The sequence below is a fragment of the Mustelus asterias genome, chromosome 7, assembly GCF_964213995.1.
Source record: "Mustelus asterias chromosome 7, sMusAst1.hap1.1, whole genome shotgun sequence".
NCBI lineage: Eukaryota > Metazoa > Chordata > Chondrichthyes > Carcharhiniformes > Triakidae > Mustelus > Mustelus asterias.
In genome coordinates this window covers 15,019,319-15,035,377 of record NC_135807.1, presented here as the reverse complement: position 1 = coordinate 15,035,377, position 16,059 = coordinate 15,019,319, and the positions used below count along the sequence as shown (strand labels likewise).

General features: G+C 46.1%; 1 protein-coding gene across 2 annotated transcripts in view; it reads left to right on the top strand.

Annotated features, from left to right (window-relative positions):
• LOC144495579 (guanine nucleotide-binding protein G(s) subunit alpha-like) overlaps positions 1 to 11,910 on the top strand; it is a 395,016-nt gene extending 383,106 nt beyond the window's left edge. The window contains exons 10-12 of one of the 2 annotated variants that reach the window (XM_078215715.1): positions 4,922 to 5,052; positions 6,802 to 6,869; positions 9,067 to 11,910. In XM_078215715.1, coding sequence (XP_078071841.1) covers positions 4,922 to 5,052; positions 6,802 to 6,869; positions 9,067 to 9,213 — 346 coding nt within the window. In that variant the 3' untranslated portion in view covers positions 9,214 to 11,910. The remainder of the gene's footprint in view (positions 1 to 4,921; positions 5,053 to 6,801; positions 6,870 to 9,066) is intronic. The other variant, XM_078215714.1, reaches the window with a different exon arrangement.
• Positions 11,911 to 16,059: the final 4,149 nt, after the last annotated feature.

Here is a 16,059-nt window from a genome sequence, read left to right as displayed (position 1 = left end):
ACTGCAGCAGTTCACCAAGGTTCCTTCAACAGCACCTTCTAAAACTGCACATCCTAGCAAGTACAAGGGCAGCAGATGCATGGGAACATCACCATCTGTAAGTTCTCTTCCAAGCCACTGACCAGCCTGACTTGGAAACATGTCGCTGTTCCTTCACTGCCACTGGGTAAAAATCCTGGAATTCCTTCCCTAACAGCACTGTGGGTGTACTTACACCACATGGACTGCAGCGGTTCATAAAGGAGACTCCCAGCACCTTCTCAAGGACAGTCAGGGATGGGGATTAAATACTGGCTTAGCCGGTAGTGCCCACATCTCAAGAAATACAAAAAAACTTGAAAAACATTTTGAAGCTTTCCTGTCTAGAGGATAACACGCAGATTGTGGAAAACCTGAGAAGGGGCCTGGCGGATTCAAACCCTGTTGAGCAGAAGGCACTTTGGGATGGTAAATGTTTTCAGTTTGATTCGGAATTCAGAAAGACACCTGCACAATTTACTCAGTCCACCGTAGAAGTGAAATAGACCGTGTCGTCAGCCGAAAATAAATTTTCACTTCCATTAAAAGAAAGAAATATTTATTTCTGCCTGGATTTTTTTCCCAATTTCATGTGTGAGTTTCTTTTCGCTCAACTCCATTGAAGGGTTGAGAGGAGGGAGTGAAGTGATTATTATCTCAACTTTAGCAGGAAATCCTGTATGGACTTCTTCAAAATAAATTACATGAAGAAATATAAGTCTAGAAATTCCAACTGTGATTATGTTTGCAAGTGATTTGGTTTTAAATGGAATAATATCGATACCTTTGATGCCCTTCTTTGTGATTGCGGTAACGGGCTACAAAGAGAGGAGGTCCTAGATTTGATATCCTATCTGTGCTGAGTTAGTTAACTGTAAGAAGTTTAACAACAGGTTAAAGTCCAACAGGTTTATTTGATAGCAAAAGCCAAAAGGTGGCTTTTGCTACCAAATAAACCTGTCGGACATTAACCTGGTGTTGTTAAACTTCTTACTGTGTTTACCCCAGTCCAACACCGGCATCTTCACATCTTAGTTAACTGTAACAGGGATAATGTTGCAGGTGCCGTAATTGGCCTTAGCCTGCCTGAACCAGGGAGAATGTCAGCTAACCATTCCCACTTATGCTCAGTCTCCAGTATCTCCTGCTGTGGAGTCGATGTGAAGTGCAGATGTTAGGTGAGGTCGGAATTGGGTTTGGCAGCGATACATTCCATCGTTGAACACTCAGCATGGGCTCTTGGCTAAAGAGTGGCCACTTGGACTAATGTTGGAGAACGATCAACGTCTGAGGAAGTATAATCACAGCAGGAGTGGGGGAGAAACCAAACATATTACACGATGTAACTTCAGATACCTCCGTTTGTTACATAGGATTTACAGCAGAGATCGAGGCCGTTTGACCCAGCCTTAATCTCCAGAAAAGCCTCCTCCCACCTCTGTTCATCTTCCCCCATCAACATCTCCTTGTGTGGTATTTGGTGGTCTGTTCTGAGAAGCAGTGACGATCTGGCTGGCGAGAACATTGTTGTGTGGGCACAGTAATGAACTATAACCTCCAAAGGTTAAAGGACAGACAAAAAATGTACCTTATGTAATACACTTTATAAACACTCTTTTACATTGCTGCAGGACTTGTGACCAATTTCAGGTACAGCATAAAATTTGAAACCTTGTAACATATATATAAAAACATATATACTTAATGATCCGCAACCAAAGCGGGTGACACTGAGTGGAGGTAGGTGGGGGGGGGACACGAATGTAACGTAGCTATCTGCAATGTAGCTTGATAGAAAGTAGAAGCAGGAGTAGGCCATTCGGCCCTTCGAGCCTGCTCTGCCATTCAGTTTGATCATGGCTGATCATCGAATTCAATATCCTGATCCCCCCCTTCCCCTCCATATCCCTTGACCCTTTTAGCCCCAAGAGTTATATCTAATTTCTTCTTGTAATCAGATAATGTTTCGGTCTCAACTACATTCTGTGGTAGTGAATTTCACGCATTCACCACCCTCTGGGTGAAGAAATTTCTCCTCATCTCAGTCCTAAAAGGTTTGCCCGTTATCCTCAAACTATGACCCCTCGTTCTGGACTCCCGCACCATCGGGAACATTCTAACTGAACCTACCTTTCGAATCCTGCTAGAATTTTATAAGTTTCTATGAGATGTCTTCTCTCACATATATCTTGATGGTGCATATTTTACACGTGTGTGACATTTGCCTAAGTCTATTTGCTGTTCCTGGAGCAAACTCTTTGTGAGGATGTTTGTTGAGGGACAGGCACATTGGGCTAAATGGCTTCCATCTCTACATAAGCCCAACATTCTGAAGGCCACAACTCTCAGTGCCTTGTTTGGGGGCTGCTGTGGTTTGCGACAGCATGCTACATACATATGAAGAAAGGTATGACCTAGGAGCAGGAGGAGATCTGCTCTGCCATTCAATAAGATCATGACTGATCTGATTGGGGCCTCACCTGCACATTCTGCTTACTCCCGATAACCTTTGGCTCTCTCATTGGTCAAGAATCTATCCACCTCTGCCTTAAAATTATTCACTGACTCAGCTCCACCACTCTCTGAGAAAGAGACTTCCAAAAGTTCACAACCATCTTGAGAGAAAAAATTCTTCTTGCATCCATTTTAAATTGGGAATCCCTTATTTTTAAACTGTGTTCCCTGGTTCCAGTCTCTCCAAGGCCAAGGACAACATCCTTTCAGCATCCACCTTGTCAAGTCCCCTCAGGATCATATATGTTTCAATTAGATCACTTTTCAAGCTTCTAAACTCGGATACAGGCCCAGCCTGTCCAAGCTTTCCTCATAAAATAACCCCCTCATCCTAGGTATCTCTGACCCGCGTCTAACACATTGATTTCCTTTCGTAAATAAGATGATCAAAACTGTACACAGTACTCGAGATGTGGTCCCACCAATCATAGAATCCCAAAGAACAAAGAAAATTACAGCACAGGAACAGGCCCTTCGGCCCTCCAAGCCTGCACTGACCATGCTGCCCGACTTAACTAAAACCCCCTACCCTTCCGGGGACCATATCTCTCTATTCCCATCCTATTCATGTATTTGTCAAGATGCCCCTTAAAAATCACTACCGTATCCGCTTCCACTACCTCCCCCGGCAACGAGTTCCAGGCACCCACTACGCTCTGTGTAAAAAATCTGCCTTGTACATCTCCTTTAAATCTTGCCCCTTGCACCTTAACCTATGCCCCCTAGTAATTGACTCTTCCACCCTGGGAAAAAGCGTCTGACTATCCACTCTGTCCATGCCTCTCATAATCTTGTAGACTTCTATCAGGTCTCCTCTCAACCTCCGTTGCTCCAGTGAGAACAAACCAAGTTTCTCTAATCTCTCCTCATAGCTAATGCCCTCCATACCAGGCTACATCCTGGTAAATCTTTTCTGTACCCTCTCCAAAGCCTCCACATCCTTCTGGTAGTGTGGCAACCAGAATTGAACACTATATTCCAAGTGCGGCCTAACTAAGGTTCCATAAAGCTGCAACATGATTTGCCAATTTTTAAACTCAATGCCTCGGCCGATGAAGGCAAGCATGCCACATGCCTTCTTGACTTCCTTCTCCACCTGCATTGCCACTTTCAGTGACCTGTGTACCTGTACACCCAGATCCCTCTGCCTATCAATACTCTTAAGGGTTCTGCCATTTACTGAATATTTCCTATCTGTATTAGACCTTCCAAAATGCATTACCTCACATTCGTCCGGATTAAACTCCATCTGCCATCTCTCCGCCCAAGTCTCCAACTGATCTATATCCTGCTGTATCCTCTGATGGTCCTCATCGCTATCCGCAAATCCACCAATCTTTGAGTCGTCCGCAAACTTACTAATCAAACCAGTTACATTTTCCTCCAAATCATTTATATATATTACGAACAGCAAAGGTACCAGCACTGATCCCTGAGGAACGCCACTTGTCACAGCCCTCCATTCAGAAACGCACCCTTCCACTGCTACCCACCAATTGCGCAGAAGGAGGCCATTTGGCCCATCAAATCTTCACTGACTCCAAGAGCATCCCACGCTATCCCTGTAAGCCTTGCTAATCCTCCTAAGGTACACATCTTGGGAGACTAAGGGCCAATTTTTTGCATGGCTAATCCAAATAACCTACACATCTTTGGAGTGTGGGTGGAAACCAGAGCACCCGGAGGAAACCCATGCAGATACAGGGAGAACATGCAAACTCCACATAGACAGTCACCCAAGGCTGGAATCGAACCCACGTCCTTGGTGTGGTGAGGCAGCAGTACTAACCGCCATGCCACTTATATGCCCTGCTGTGTACTATGTAATCGTGTTAAACACATCCTGTCACTGCAGACTCCATGGCTTTATATTCCACACTAGGAAACTAATATTTCACAGACAAATAGAAACCCAAATCCACATTGACACAAGAAAGTGCTGGGTGAGCTGCAAGTAACCCTTCAGCCATGTTAGATTTAAATGGCGGTACAGTGGTTAGCACTGCTGCTTCACAGCGCCAGGGACCCGGGTTCAATTCCCAGCTTGGGTCATTGTCTGTGCAGAGTCTGCACGCTCTCTCCGTGTCTGCGTGGGTTTCCTCCGGGTGCTCCGGTTTCCTCCCACAGTCCGAAAGACTGTTGGTTAAGTGCTGTGTTAAATTCTCACTCAGTGTACTCGAACAGGCCCCGGAGCATGGTGACTAGGGAATTTTCACAGTAACTTCATTGCAGTGTTAATGTAAGCCCACTTCTGACTAATAAATAAACTTTACTTACGATGTGTACTACAGTTTGTGACTGTTACTCAAATCCCAGCTAACACTACAGTCTACAGCCTAAGTAGAATGAGCTGTTTTACCACGTGCTTGCTGTTGTCCCTTTATACTAGGTGGCTGCGGACCATTTCTGTCATCCTCTTCTTGAACAAGCAAGACCTTCTGGCCGAGAAAGTGTTGGCAGGAAAATCCAAAATTGAAGATTATTTTCCAGAGTATATACGCTATACTACACCCGATGATGGTAATGCTCTCAGTGTTCTATGAATCGTGCCGAGCCTTTTTTGGAACATAGGAACAGTAGGAGGCCATTTAGACAAAGGGTGCTAATTGGACACTGGCCACGGAGACTCCACCAGGGTAGAGTTACCACCCATCCCTGCGCTCCCCGCACCACCCCCCCACCCCGGATTTTGTTTAAATTCAGAAAAGGCAAGTCAACTCTGATTGGTTGAACTGTTGCCATGGGAATGCACCCATTTTACCTTGAAATACTAATTGCTCACGTGTTCTGATTGCATTTGTAAAGTTCAGAAGTATTGGAAGTGAATGTTTTGGTGGCCTGTAGGATCTTCCCACAACCCTGTGCCGCATAGCCCCATCCTGCCCCAGAGCCCCATCTTGCCCCAGAGCCCCATCTTGCCCCAGAGCCCCATCCTGCCCCATAGCCCCATCCTGCCCCATAGCCCCATCCCGTCCCATAGCCCCATCCCGTCCCATAGCCCCATCCCGTCCCATAGCCCCATCCCGTCCCATAGCCCCATCTCCTCCCATAGCCCCATCCCGTCCCATAGCCCCATCCCGTCCCATAGCCCCATCCCGTCCCATAGCCCCATCCCGTCCCATAGCCCCATCCCGCCCCATAGCCCCATCCTGCCCCAGAGCCCCATCCCGCCCCAGAGCCCCATCCCGCCCCAGAGCCCCATCCCGCCCCATAGCCCCATCCCGCCCCATAGCCCCATCCCGCCCCATAGCCCCATCCCGCCCCAGAGCCCCATCCCGCCCCAGAGCCCCATCCCGCCCCAGAGCCCCATCCCGCCCCAGAGCCCCATCCCGCCCCAGAGCCCCATCCCGCCCCAGAGCCCCATCCCGCCCCAGAGCCCCATCCCGCCCCAGAGCCCCATCCTGCCCCAGAGCCCCATCCTGCCCCAGAGCCCCATCCTGCCCCGTAGCCCCATCCTGCCCCGTAGCCCCATCCTGCCCCGTAGCCCCATCCTGCCCCGTAGCCCCATCCTGCCCCGTAGCCCCATCCTGCCCCGTAGCCCCATCCTGCCCCGTAGCCCCATCCTGCCCCGTAGCCCCATCCTGCCCCGTAGCCCCATCCTGCCCCGTAGCCCCATCCTGCCCCGTAGCCCCATCCTGCCCCGTAGCCCCATCCTGCCCCGTAGCCCCATCCTGCCCCGTAGCCCCATCCTGCCCCGTAGCCCCATCCTGCCCCGTAGCCCCATCCTGCCCCGTAGCCCCATCCTGCCCCGTAGCCCCATCCTGCCCCGTAGCCCCATCCTGCCCCGTAGCCCCATCCTGCCCCGTAGCCCCATCCTGCCCCGTAGCCCCCTCCCGCCCCGCAGCCCCGTCCTGTCCTTCTCGCCCATCCACTCCCTCGATCTGTTTCCATTCCCTCTGGGCTAATTGCCATCTTGAAGTCTCACGGCTGGAATGCCATCACATACAGTTTAATAACTTGCATTTCCGAAGTGGTGTAATCTTGCAACCCCCACTGCCCCAAAACCCTCTCTACAAAATCAGATTATTTGAAGAAACCGTACAACTGAATTTTGATTTTGATTTTAAATGTATAACAAGTCCTGCATTCATTTCGTTTCTGGAAGAATTCAAAGGTCTGTCAGAGGTGAGTCTGCCGACAGCCTTCGATTCATCGAGCGATTGAGTTCAGCTGGCCTCGATGTGAGAGACAGCAGAGCAGTAACAATGAATAAACCGCCTCTTGAACTGGGCTTCATTTTAATTCATTGCTTCTTTGTTTTGGGAACAGCAACTCCAGAGCCAGGGGAAGACACAAGAGTCACGAGAGCAAAATATTTTGTACGGGACGAGTTTCTTGTAAGTATTGAATTGAGGTTGATGCAATGTTGGAAAGAATTCCATGTAACACAACGCAGCGCAGGAACCCGAGTGGGAGCTTTACAAAAGCAGAATATTGCAGATGCTGGAAATCAGAAATAAAAACATAAAATGCTGGAAGTTCTCAGCAGGTCTGGCAGCATCGCTGGAGAGAGAAAGAGAATTAATGTTTCAGGTTCAGAACCTTTCATCAGGTTCAGGAACACTCCTCTCTCTGTCCATAGATCTCTGAAGATGGAAAGGCAGGTTAATAGGGTGGTGAAAAAGGCATATGGCACACTCGCCTTTATCAACCGGGGTATAGATTACAAAAGCAGAGAGGAGTTGTATAGAACTTTGGTGAGGCCACAGCTAGAATACTGTGTGCAGTTCTGGTCACCACATTATAGGAAGGACATGAACGCACTGGAGGGGGCGCAGAGGAGATTCACCAGGATGTTGCTTGCAATGGAACATTTAAGTTATAAAGAGAGCTTGGATAGGTTTGGGTTGTTTTCACTGCAGCAGAGAAGACAGAGGCAACATGATTGAGGTGTTCAAGATTATGAGGGGCATGGACAGAGTGGATAGGGAACAGCTGTTTCCCTTAGTTGAAGGGTCAGTAACGAGGGGACACAAGTTAAAAGTGAGGGGTGGGAGGTTTAGGGGGGATTTGAGGAAAAGCTTTTTTACTCAGAGGATGGCGACGGTCTGGAATGCGCTGCCTGGGAGGGTGGTAGAGGCGGGATGCCTCACATCCTTTAAAAAGTACCTGGGTGAGTACTTGGCACACCATAACATTCAAGGCTATGGGCCAAGTGCTGGCAAGTGGGATTTTCATGCGTCGGTGCAGACTCGATGGGCTGAAGGGCCTCTTCTGCACTGTGATTTTCTGTGAGATGCTGCAAGACCAGCTGAATATTTACAGCATTTTCCGTTTTGAGTGGAGAGTTTATGTTTTATTTAATAATTTAAACTTTGAAGAATGATGCCAAAATGCATAGTTTGAGAAAAATGCCAGATTGTGGATCCTACCCAAGGGTTTTCATCCTCGGTACACCCTTTAATGCTTTACTGAGCCTCTCTTCCCCCTCTGCCATCTTTGTCCTGCCCTTCTTTCCCCCCAGATGTACCTTCAAACATTGTTTTGCAGCGTGCCAATATAATTTAGTTTCATATTTATTATACATTTTATATTTTGATCTGGAATGATATGACAGGAACTATAGATAATACAGATCTTAAATCCACCGTATAATCTAAATTAACGCTAAACTCAAAACAATCTCTGTGCTCCAATTCTGGTCAATTGAGGCCAAATTGTTGTCTGATTTCAAGAAGAAATTAAATTTAGCTCTTAGGGCTAAAAGGATCAAGAGATATGGGGGGAAGGCAGGATCAGCATATTAAATTTGATGATCAGCCATGATCATAGAATCCCTACAGTGCAGAAGGAGGCCATTTGGCCCATCGAGTCTGCACCAACCACAATCTCATCCAGGCCCTATCCCCGAAGCCCCACATATTTACCCTGCTAATCCCTCTAACATACACATCCCAGGACACTAAGGGGCAATTTAGCATGGCCAATCAACCTAATCTATACATCTTTGGAGTGTGGGAGGAAACCGGAGCACCCAGGGGAAACCCACACAGACACGGGGAGAACGTGCAAACTCCACACAGACAGTGACCCAAGCCGAGAATCGAACCCAGATCCCTGGAGCTATGAGGGACATGATGAATGGCGGAGCAGGCACAAAGGGCCTGATGGCCCACTCCTGCATCTATTTTCTCTGGTCTCTTCCACATCCCTGATTTTCCTCCCTCAGTCAATGGACAGCCATGCCTTCAGCTCGTTAGGCCCTAATAAGCCCTAGAATTCCCACACTGTCCCTCTATTTACCCTCCCCTCCTTAAAACCTAGCGATCTACTACCTCATTGTGCGGCCCGGTGTTAAACTTTGTTTCGTGATGTGGCCGCAAAGTGCCTTGGGAGCTCGTAACCGTTGTTAAAGGATTTATATAAATGCCCATCCGTGTTGTTTTAGTGACACAGGAAAGCCCGCTTTGCTGATTTTAGTTTGCGGATAAAGAGTAAGAGGGTAACGTTGCAATGGATGCGTCTGCCGCTGTTCGGGTATCTGAGTAACTTGGACAGCCCATCCGTAATCACAGCCATTGTGTCTTTCTGCAGAGGATCAGCACAGCGAGCGGAGATGGACGGCATTACTGTTACCCTCATTTTACCTGTGCAGTGGACACGGAAAACATCCGGAGGGTATTCAATGACTGTCGAGATATTATTCAGAGAATGCATCTTCGCCAGTATGAACTGTTGTGATGGAGAAACAACCTGAGATCTTGATTTTTTGGACTCCCTGATTCCTTTTTCTTAATGTGCCCGCACAGGGTGGAAGAAATACGAGTGAAGTGCGTCAACTTTGCTCTCTAAACTCGCTCTTTCTTCATTCCTTACTTTCCTGTGTTCTCCTCTCGCATATTTTTTTTTCGTGCAGCACATTCTACTTTTTATTTTCCGAAACTTTGCTTTTTCCTCTCTGTGGTTCCATAGAGTCCCTCTGGCTACCTCCGTCTGTGTCTGACAGACACCAGAGTGTCACCTCGGCCTGTCTCCCTGCAGGCTGCTAGCTCGACCGTCTAGTCGTCTCTGTCCTCGGGCAGCACATGGTGGCACTACCCTCGGACCTCTCTCCCTGTCTGGGTTTCTTTTCAACACGACACTTGAGAGTACTTGATGGGGGAAAATATATTAGGATGAAAACGGCACTTTTTGCATCGGGTAATTAAAAAAAAACTGTCGAGGAAGTTCACACAATGTAGCAGCACCACGATATTTAATAGTTTCACTGTTTTCAGCATTAAGACATGCAGGACGGCTGAAAGAAAAGGAACTCATCTTAAGCCAGTGATGGCCGAGAAATACAAATAAGCAAGGCAGGATGTCCAAGTCATACAAATAGGAGCAATTGTCTGAGGTCCATGGGGCTATCGAGTCTCACCACATCTTAGATCTTGAACAGAAACTGCTTCGGCCTACAAACAAAGGCTGAGTACCCTCACACACTAATGTTTGTCCAAAGTGTCCATTATGATCCCTTAGCTTAGATCATGTGTGGACAAATAGTCCTACATTTGTTTATTTTTTGGTTTGTTTTACTGCTGATTATTATCTTGTACAGACTGTAAAATGTATTATTTTGTACAACTTTATTGAAGAAAAATACTTGTAGAAGATCTTTGTGCCTTGATTATGGCTGTACCTGTAAAATGAGCTAAGATGTAAGTATGTTTGATTGCGCTGTACAGCTTCTGTGTCCATACCCCGACTGCAGCGGTGGCTGGAGGCGGGGCAAGTTTATCTGTAGAGATTAGTTTTTTTTTTCTGGTTTATAAAAGAAGGAAAATGCTCTTTAGTAAAAGAAAACCTGTATAAATTATGCAAATTAACCACTTACCTTTACGAGATGAGGTCAGAGGTGAGGAGCTGTTGTGGCAGCGTTGCCTTGTTTTGGATTCTCAGCTTTAACCCACCGGAATCCATCCAAGTGTCCAAAATGCAAAGTTGGAATTCTTTCTATGGGAACCAAGGTTTTTTTGCTAGAAGTATACATGTTTGGGTAATTCTTTGGTCATTCATAGACCTTCACAAATGCATAGGCATTGTGAATGTGTGAGCACCATTAGGTGGGTCTTAAACCCTCGTACCAACAGCAGCTTTTATTGTGCAAGTAAATAGAAACGGAAACAAAAAAAAAACAACAAAAAACAACTAAGGTGTAAACCTTTGTGTCTGGCCTAAGAGAATTACATAATGACATTTTTATTTCTCTTTTAATAAAGAGATATGTTAGAAAAGTTTATTTTAAATATTGTAGAATTTGAGATGTGTTTCTCAGACTTGAATAATTTATGCAAATCACATTCTCAGAACAAGTTGTGGTACAGTACGGAAAAAAAAGCAAAAATCGCTGTAGCAATAAGGCATGTCCTTTCTAGTGATTATTACACTGCTTTATATTTTATACCTAGGTGTTTTATGTTTCTGTGAGTATATACTTTTCATGTGTCTGAGATAACTTGTACAATTTGTACAATGTTAAAAAAAATTACAGTTGCAATAACAGAAACCCAGTTAAGTGTTAGTTCTATACTTTAAAATGGAGACCTGGCATGAAGACCCTGCCCCCACCAACTGTAACTATCATTTGGAGTTTTATTTTTCACATTCTCTGTGTTTAATTGACATGTACCTTTGTACAATCTAACGACATTTATGAGTAGGAAAGGCAAGAAGCGGCACGGTAGCACAGTGGTTAGCACTGCTGCCTCGCAGTGCCAGGGACCTGGCTTCGATTCCCGGCTTGGGTCACTGTCTGTGCGGAGTTTGCGCGTTCTCCCCGTGTCCGCATGGGTTTCCTCCGGGTGCTCAGGTTTCCTCCCACAGTCCGAAAGGTGCATTGGCCCGAACAGGCGCCGGAGTGTGGCGATTAGGGGAATTTCACAGTAACTTCATTGTAGTGTTAATGTAAGCCTTACTTGTGACTAATAAATAAACTTTCCCACCCACCACGGGAATCGTAGCGGGCGGGACTCGGACCACGCAAAGGTCCGTTGACCTCGGGCGGGACTTTCCAGCTTTGGAGCCTGGCCGGAAAATCCCACCCCAGGAAAGACGTCCATGTCAGGGGAACTCAACTCACCCCCATAAAATATCAAGGCAAAGTCTGCACCACAAGTTGATTTTCCGTCAATGCTGTAATTGTGTTTGTGGGTACAGAGGTGATGCGACGTCTTATCCTCCCATCTCCAATGCTGTGAAAATGACATTCTCAAACCGAGAGCTCCGTAGATCAATTAAGACAGACAGGAGACAGAAAAATCATAGTTTAACATATATAATCCGCTGTGCATTACCAAATTCGAGCACATCCAGAAATCTTAACTTCTGTTTTTGAAATCTACGATATTCTTTTTCTGGCCATAAAGGACAGTTTATTAATTGTAACTGCTTTTCCGCAAATCTTGTTAGACTAAAATAACTATTGATATGAAATACAATTATTTTAATCCGGTATACTATAGGAGAATGTTCCCTCCCTCTGTAAGAAAATCCTAAACCAATGATTTATAAATGGCCCACAATATATTTATAAATATAAAGGTGGCACGGTGGCACAGTGGTTAGCATGCTGCCCCACAGAGCCAGGGACCCGGGTTCAATTCCAGACTCGGCTGACTGTGTGGAGTTTGCACATTGTCCCCGTCTCTGTGTGGGTTTCCACCTGGTGCTCCGGTTTCCCCTCTCAGTCCAAAGATGTGCGGGTTAGGTTGATTGGCCATGCTAAATTGACCCTAGTATCGGGGGATTAGCAGGGTTACGGGGATAGGAGCTGAGTGGGACTATGGTCGGTGCAGACTCAATGGGTCGAATGGCCTCCTCCTGTACTGTAGGAACTCTGATAAATGGCTTTGCAATTTAATTTCACAGTGCACAAAGCTGGCACAGATATAATGGGCCGAATAGCCTCCTTCTGTGCCATAAACATATGACTGTTCCCTGCTATTGAAAGCTAAAATTCTCGCTGCACTTGGTGGTGTTTCTGCCCCCTGATAACAGCTTGGGATTCAGCACAAACCTTTGGAATCCAAACCCTGTCTCCCTGCTGGTACCAAAGATTGTTTGTGTGAAATAGGTTTGACTACAGTCCAGAAACGCCCAATTGCCTAGACTACGCTGTTTTGAGTTTGGCTTTAATTTACTTGTTATATAGAGAATAGTAGTGGAGCCATAGAATTCCCAATGGTGCAGAAGGAGGCCATTCAGCCCTTCAACTCTGCACTGACTTTCTGACAGAGTATCTTACCCAGCCCCCCTTCTCCCACCTTATCCCTGCAACCCCACACATGTACCATGGCCAATTCATCTAACCCACACATCTTGGGACATTAAGGAGCAAGGCTTGTATTTGATCGTGCCACACCTGAGCAGGGAGTGTTCAATGCTGCCTCTTTGTCACAGTAGTGGAGGAAGACATTCTGTGCCCAAAAAAAAGGCAATGCAGATTTTAACAAGTGAAATGAATATCTTCTGGTGGATAAGCACTTTACCATTCATTTAAGAAAGGTGCTTTGATGATCTCTGCTCAAGAAGAGTGAAAAATCAAGTTAAGTGTCCATCATAGAATCCTACAGTACAGAAGGAGGCCATTCAGACCACGGAGTCCGAACCAACTTCAATCCCACCCAGGCCCTATTCCCGTAACCCCACATATTTACCCTGCTCATCCCCTGATACTAGGGTCAATTTAGCATAGCCAATCAACCTAACCCACACATCTTTGGACTGTGGGAGGAAACCGGAGCACTCGGAAGAAACCCATGCAGACACGAGGAGAATGTGCAAACTCCACACAGACAGTGACCCAAGGCTGGAATTGAACCTGGGACCCTGGCTCTGTGTGGCAGCTGTGCTAACCATTGTGCCAACAACTGTGCCACCGTATATCCCTATGTACATTAGAGTCTATTTTTCAAAATGCCTTTGAATGCATTGGAATAATGAAACCCATGCGGTAGGTCTTTGATCTCTCTTGAATGATCTATTGCTCTTTAACCCTCTGTGTCACTAACAAAGAAACATTGGTCTTCCCAGAAGACGATACTGGGTAGGAATGGCACTCACATCCATAGACGTCAATGCTAACAAGCACTGTGTCTTGGGAGTCCTTCACTAATTCTGGTGAAATCAGATAATGCAGGAAGTTGGGATCCGGTTAAGCCCAGCCAGGATAACATCTCTTATCCTTGGTGGTCATTTTTGTTTTCAAAGTGGAAATTAATCCTTGTGTAAAAAACCATTTATAAAGTTTTATTGTAATGACATTTCCAAAGGGCCATTAAGTCTGCTGGTCAATTATATAAATTAAGAGATTTTTAGAGATTAGTTGAAGTCATCCACAGCAGAGCCATCCTTCAGGCGAGAGGTCAGCGCTCGGCATACGGAAGGGACTAAATGGCGATATTTCTGAGAGGATCTTGAATGTGCTAAGTCCTGGTGATGAAAATTTCAAATGTTTTGAGCTACAAAAGTGAACAATTAATGTCCAAGGGGTATAATTATTCCAATTGTTCCTCTACAAAAAGGGCAGACACTTTTAGGAGAGCACCCAAAAATGTGTTTTCAGATTGAACGTCCATAAATTAAGATTGGTAATTTTGTAAACCATGAGTTAAATCTTCCGACGTGGCCGAGGAACATAGAGAGCCGCAAAGATCAAGGAGGATCCAGCTTGAATCCACACCCTTGTGCTGTTTTCTACCTTGACGAGGGCATCACAGTTAGCCTTAGTCAGGACAAGAAACATTGTAGCCGAGACTCTTGATCGGATCTCACTCCAGAGCCTCCTGGAGGTTACGTGGGTCAGACATTGAATTGGACTGATTCAAAGAACAAAGAAAATTACAGCACAGGAACAGGCCCTTCGGCCCTCCAAGCCTGCACCGACCATGTTGCCCAACTGAACTAAAACCCCCTACCCTTCCGGGGATTAAATCCCTCTATTCCCGTCCTATTCATGTATTTGTCAAGACGCCTCTTAAAAGTCACTATCGTATCCGCTTCCACTACCTCCCCCGGCAGCGAGTTCCAGGCACCCACCACCCTCTGTGTAAAAGAAATCCCTTTGTGATTGCACTGAGTTCATGTAAATAATACCACCATGGATTGGCAATCATCATAGAAGGAAGCTATTTGGCCCATCGAGTCTGCACCGACAGGCTCTATCACACAACCCCACACATTTACCCAGCTAATCCCTCTAACCTACACATCCTGGGACACTATGGGCAATTTAGCATGACCAATCAATCTAACCCGCACATCTTTGGATTGTGGGAGGAAACCCACGCAGACAAGGGGAGAATGTGCAAACTCCACACAGACAGTGACCCGAGGCTGGGAATCGAACCCAGGTCCCTGGAGCTGTGAGGCAGCAGTGCTAACCACTGTGTCACGATGCCGCCCAGTTGTCATGGTAACCATTACTGAGACTAGCATTATATTCTGGGTGTATTAATTGAATTTAAAATCCACCAGCTGCTAGGGTGGGATTTGAACCCATGACCCCTGGGCCTCTGGATTACTCATTCAGTGACATTGCCATTACACCACCGCAATGTTGACTTGGTGACTGTAATCTTCTCACCTCTGCAGGTAACACTGGGAGCAAATGGAAATTAAACCTCTCATTGCCTAAGCTGTACCCAGTTAGAGTAGGGAAGCTTTATGGTTATGGTACCAGACTAGAAATGGTGACCTTGTATATTCAAATTTCTACCATGGCAAAATGTGGCATTATGTTCAGTAAATCTGCTAAATTATACACTAGCACCAGAAAAAAACACCATGAAAGTTGCTGGCTGGTTGTTTAAAAACCCCATCTTGTTCATCAATGTCTTTCAGAAAAAATGATGTGGAAATGCTGTTGGACTGGGGTGGGCACAGTAAGAAGTGTCACAGCACCTGGCAAAAGTCCAGCAGGTTTATTTAGAACCATGAGCTTTCGGAGCGCTGCTCCTTCATGATAAATAAACCTGTTAGACTTTGACCTGATGTTGTGAGACTTCTTATTGTTTCAGGAAGAAGGGCAACCATCTCATCCTGCCCGGTCTCCAGCTGGCTGCTGTCCTTCAAGGTGGCTGCCCCTGAATGTCTTCAGGGCAACTACAGATGGTCCATGGGTGCTGCATGGTGTCTTGTACATTCCCACCTTCATTGGCAACGATGCCTTAACCTCTGCATCTCCACCTCACTGCCCTTTAAGATGCTCTTAAAACCTACCTCTTTTAGTCACCTGGCCTAATACCGCCTCCATTGGCTCTGTTTCAATTACACCCCTGGCAAGAACCTTGGGACATGTCCGTACATTGAAGGTTCAGTCTACATCAACGTAATGTTGCTATTGTCTTGCCAGCGTTGCCCACCTTCAGAGAACATTATTTTTTTTGAAAATAGGATGCTGTTTTGAGCTCCCTTTACCAGTACAAATGTGTCAAGGAAAAGCAACAGAGCTTTTTTATTTTAATACTTTATTCTTAAAGTTACAAAGCCAATGCTCAGAGTGGACCGGGTGGAACTGAATCCATCTCTTTGCTTGCTCCAAAAACC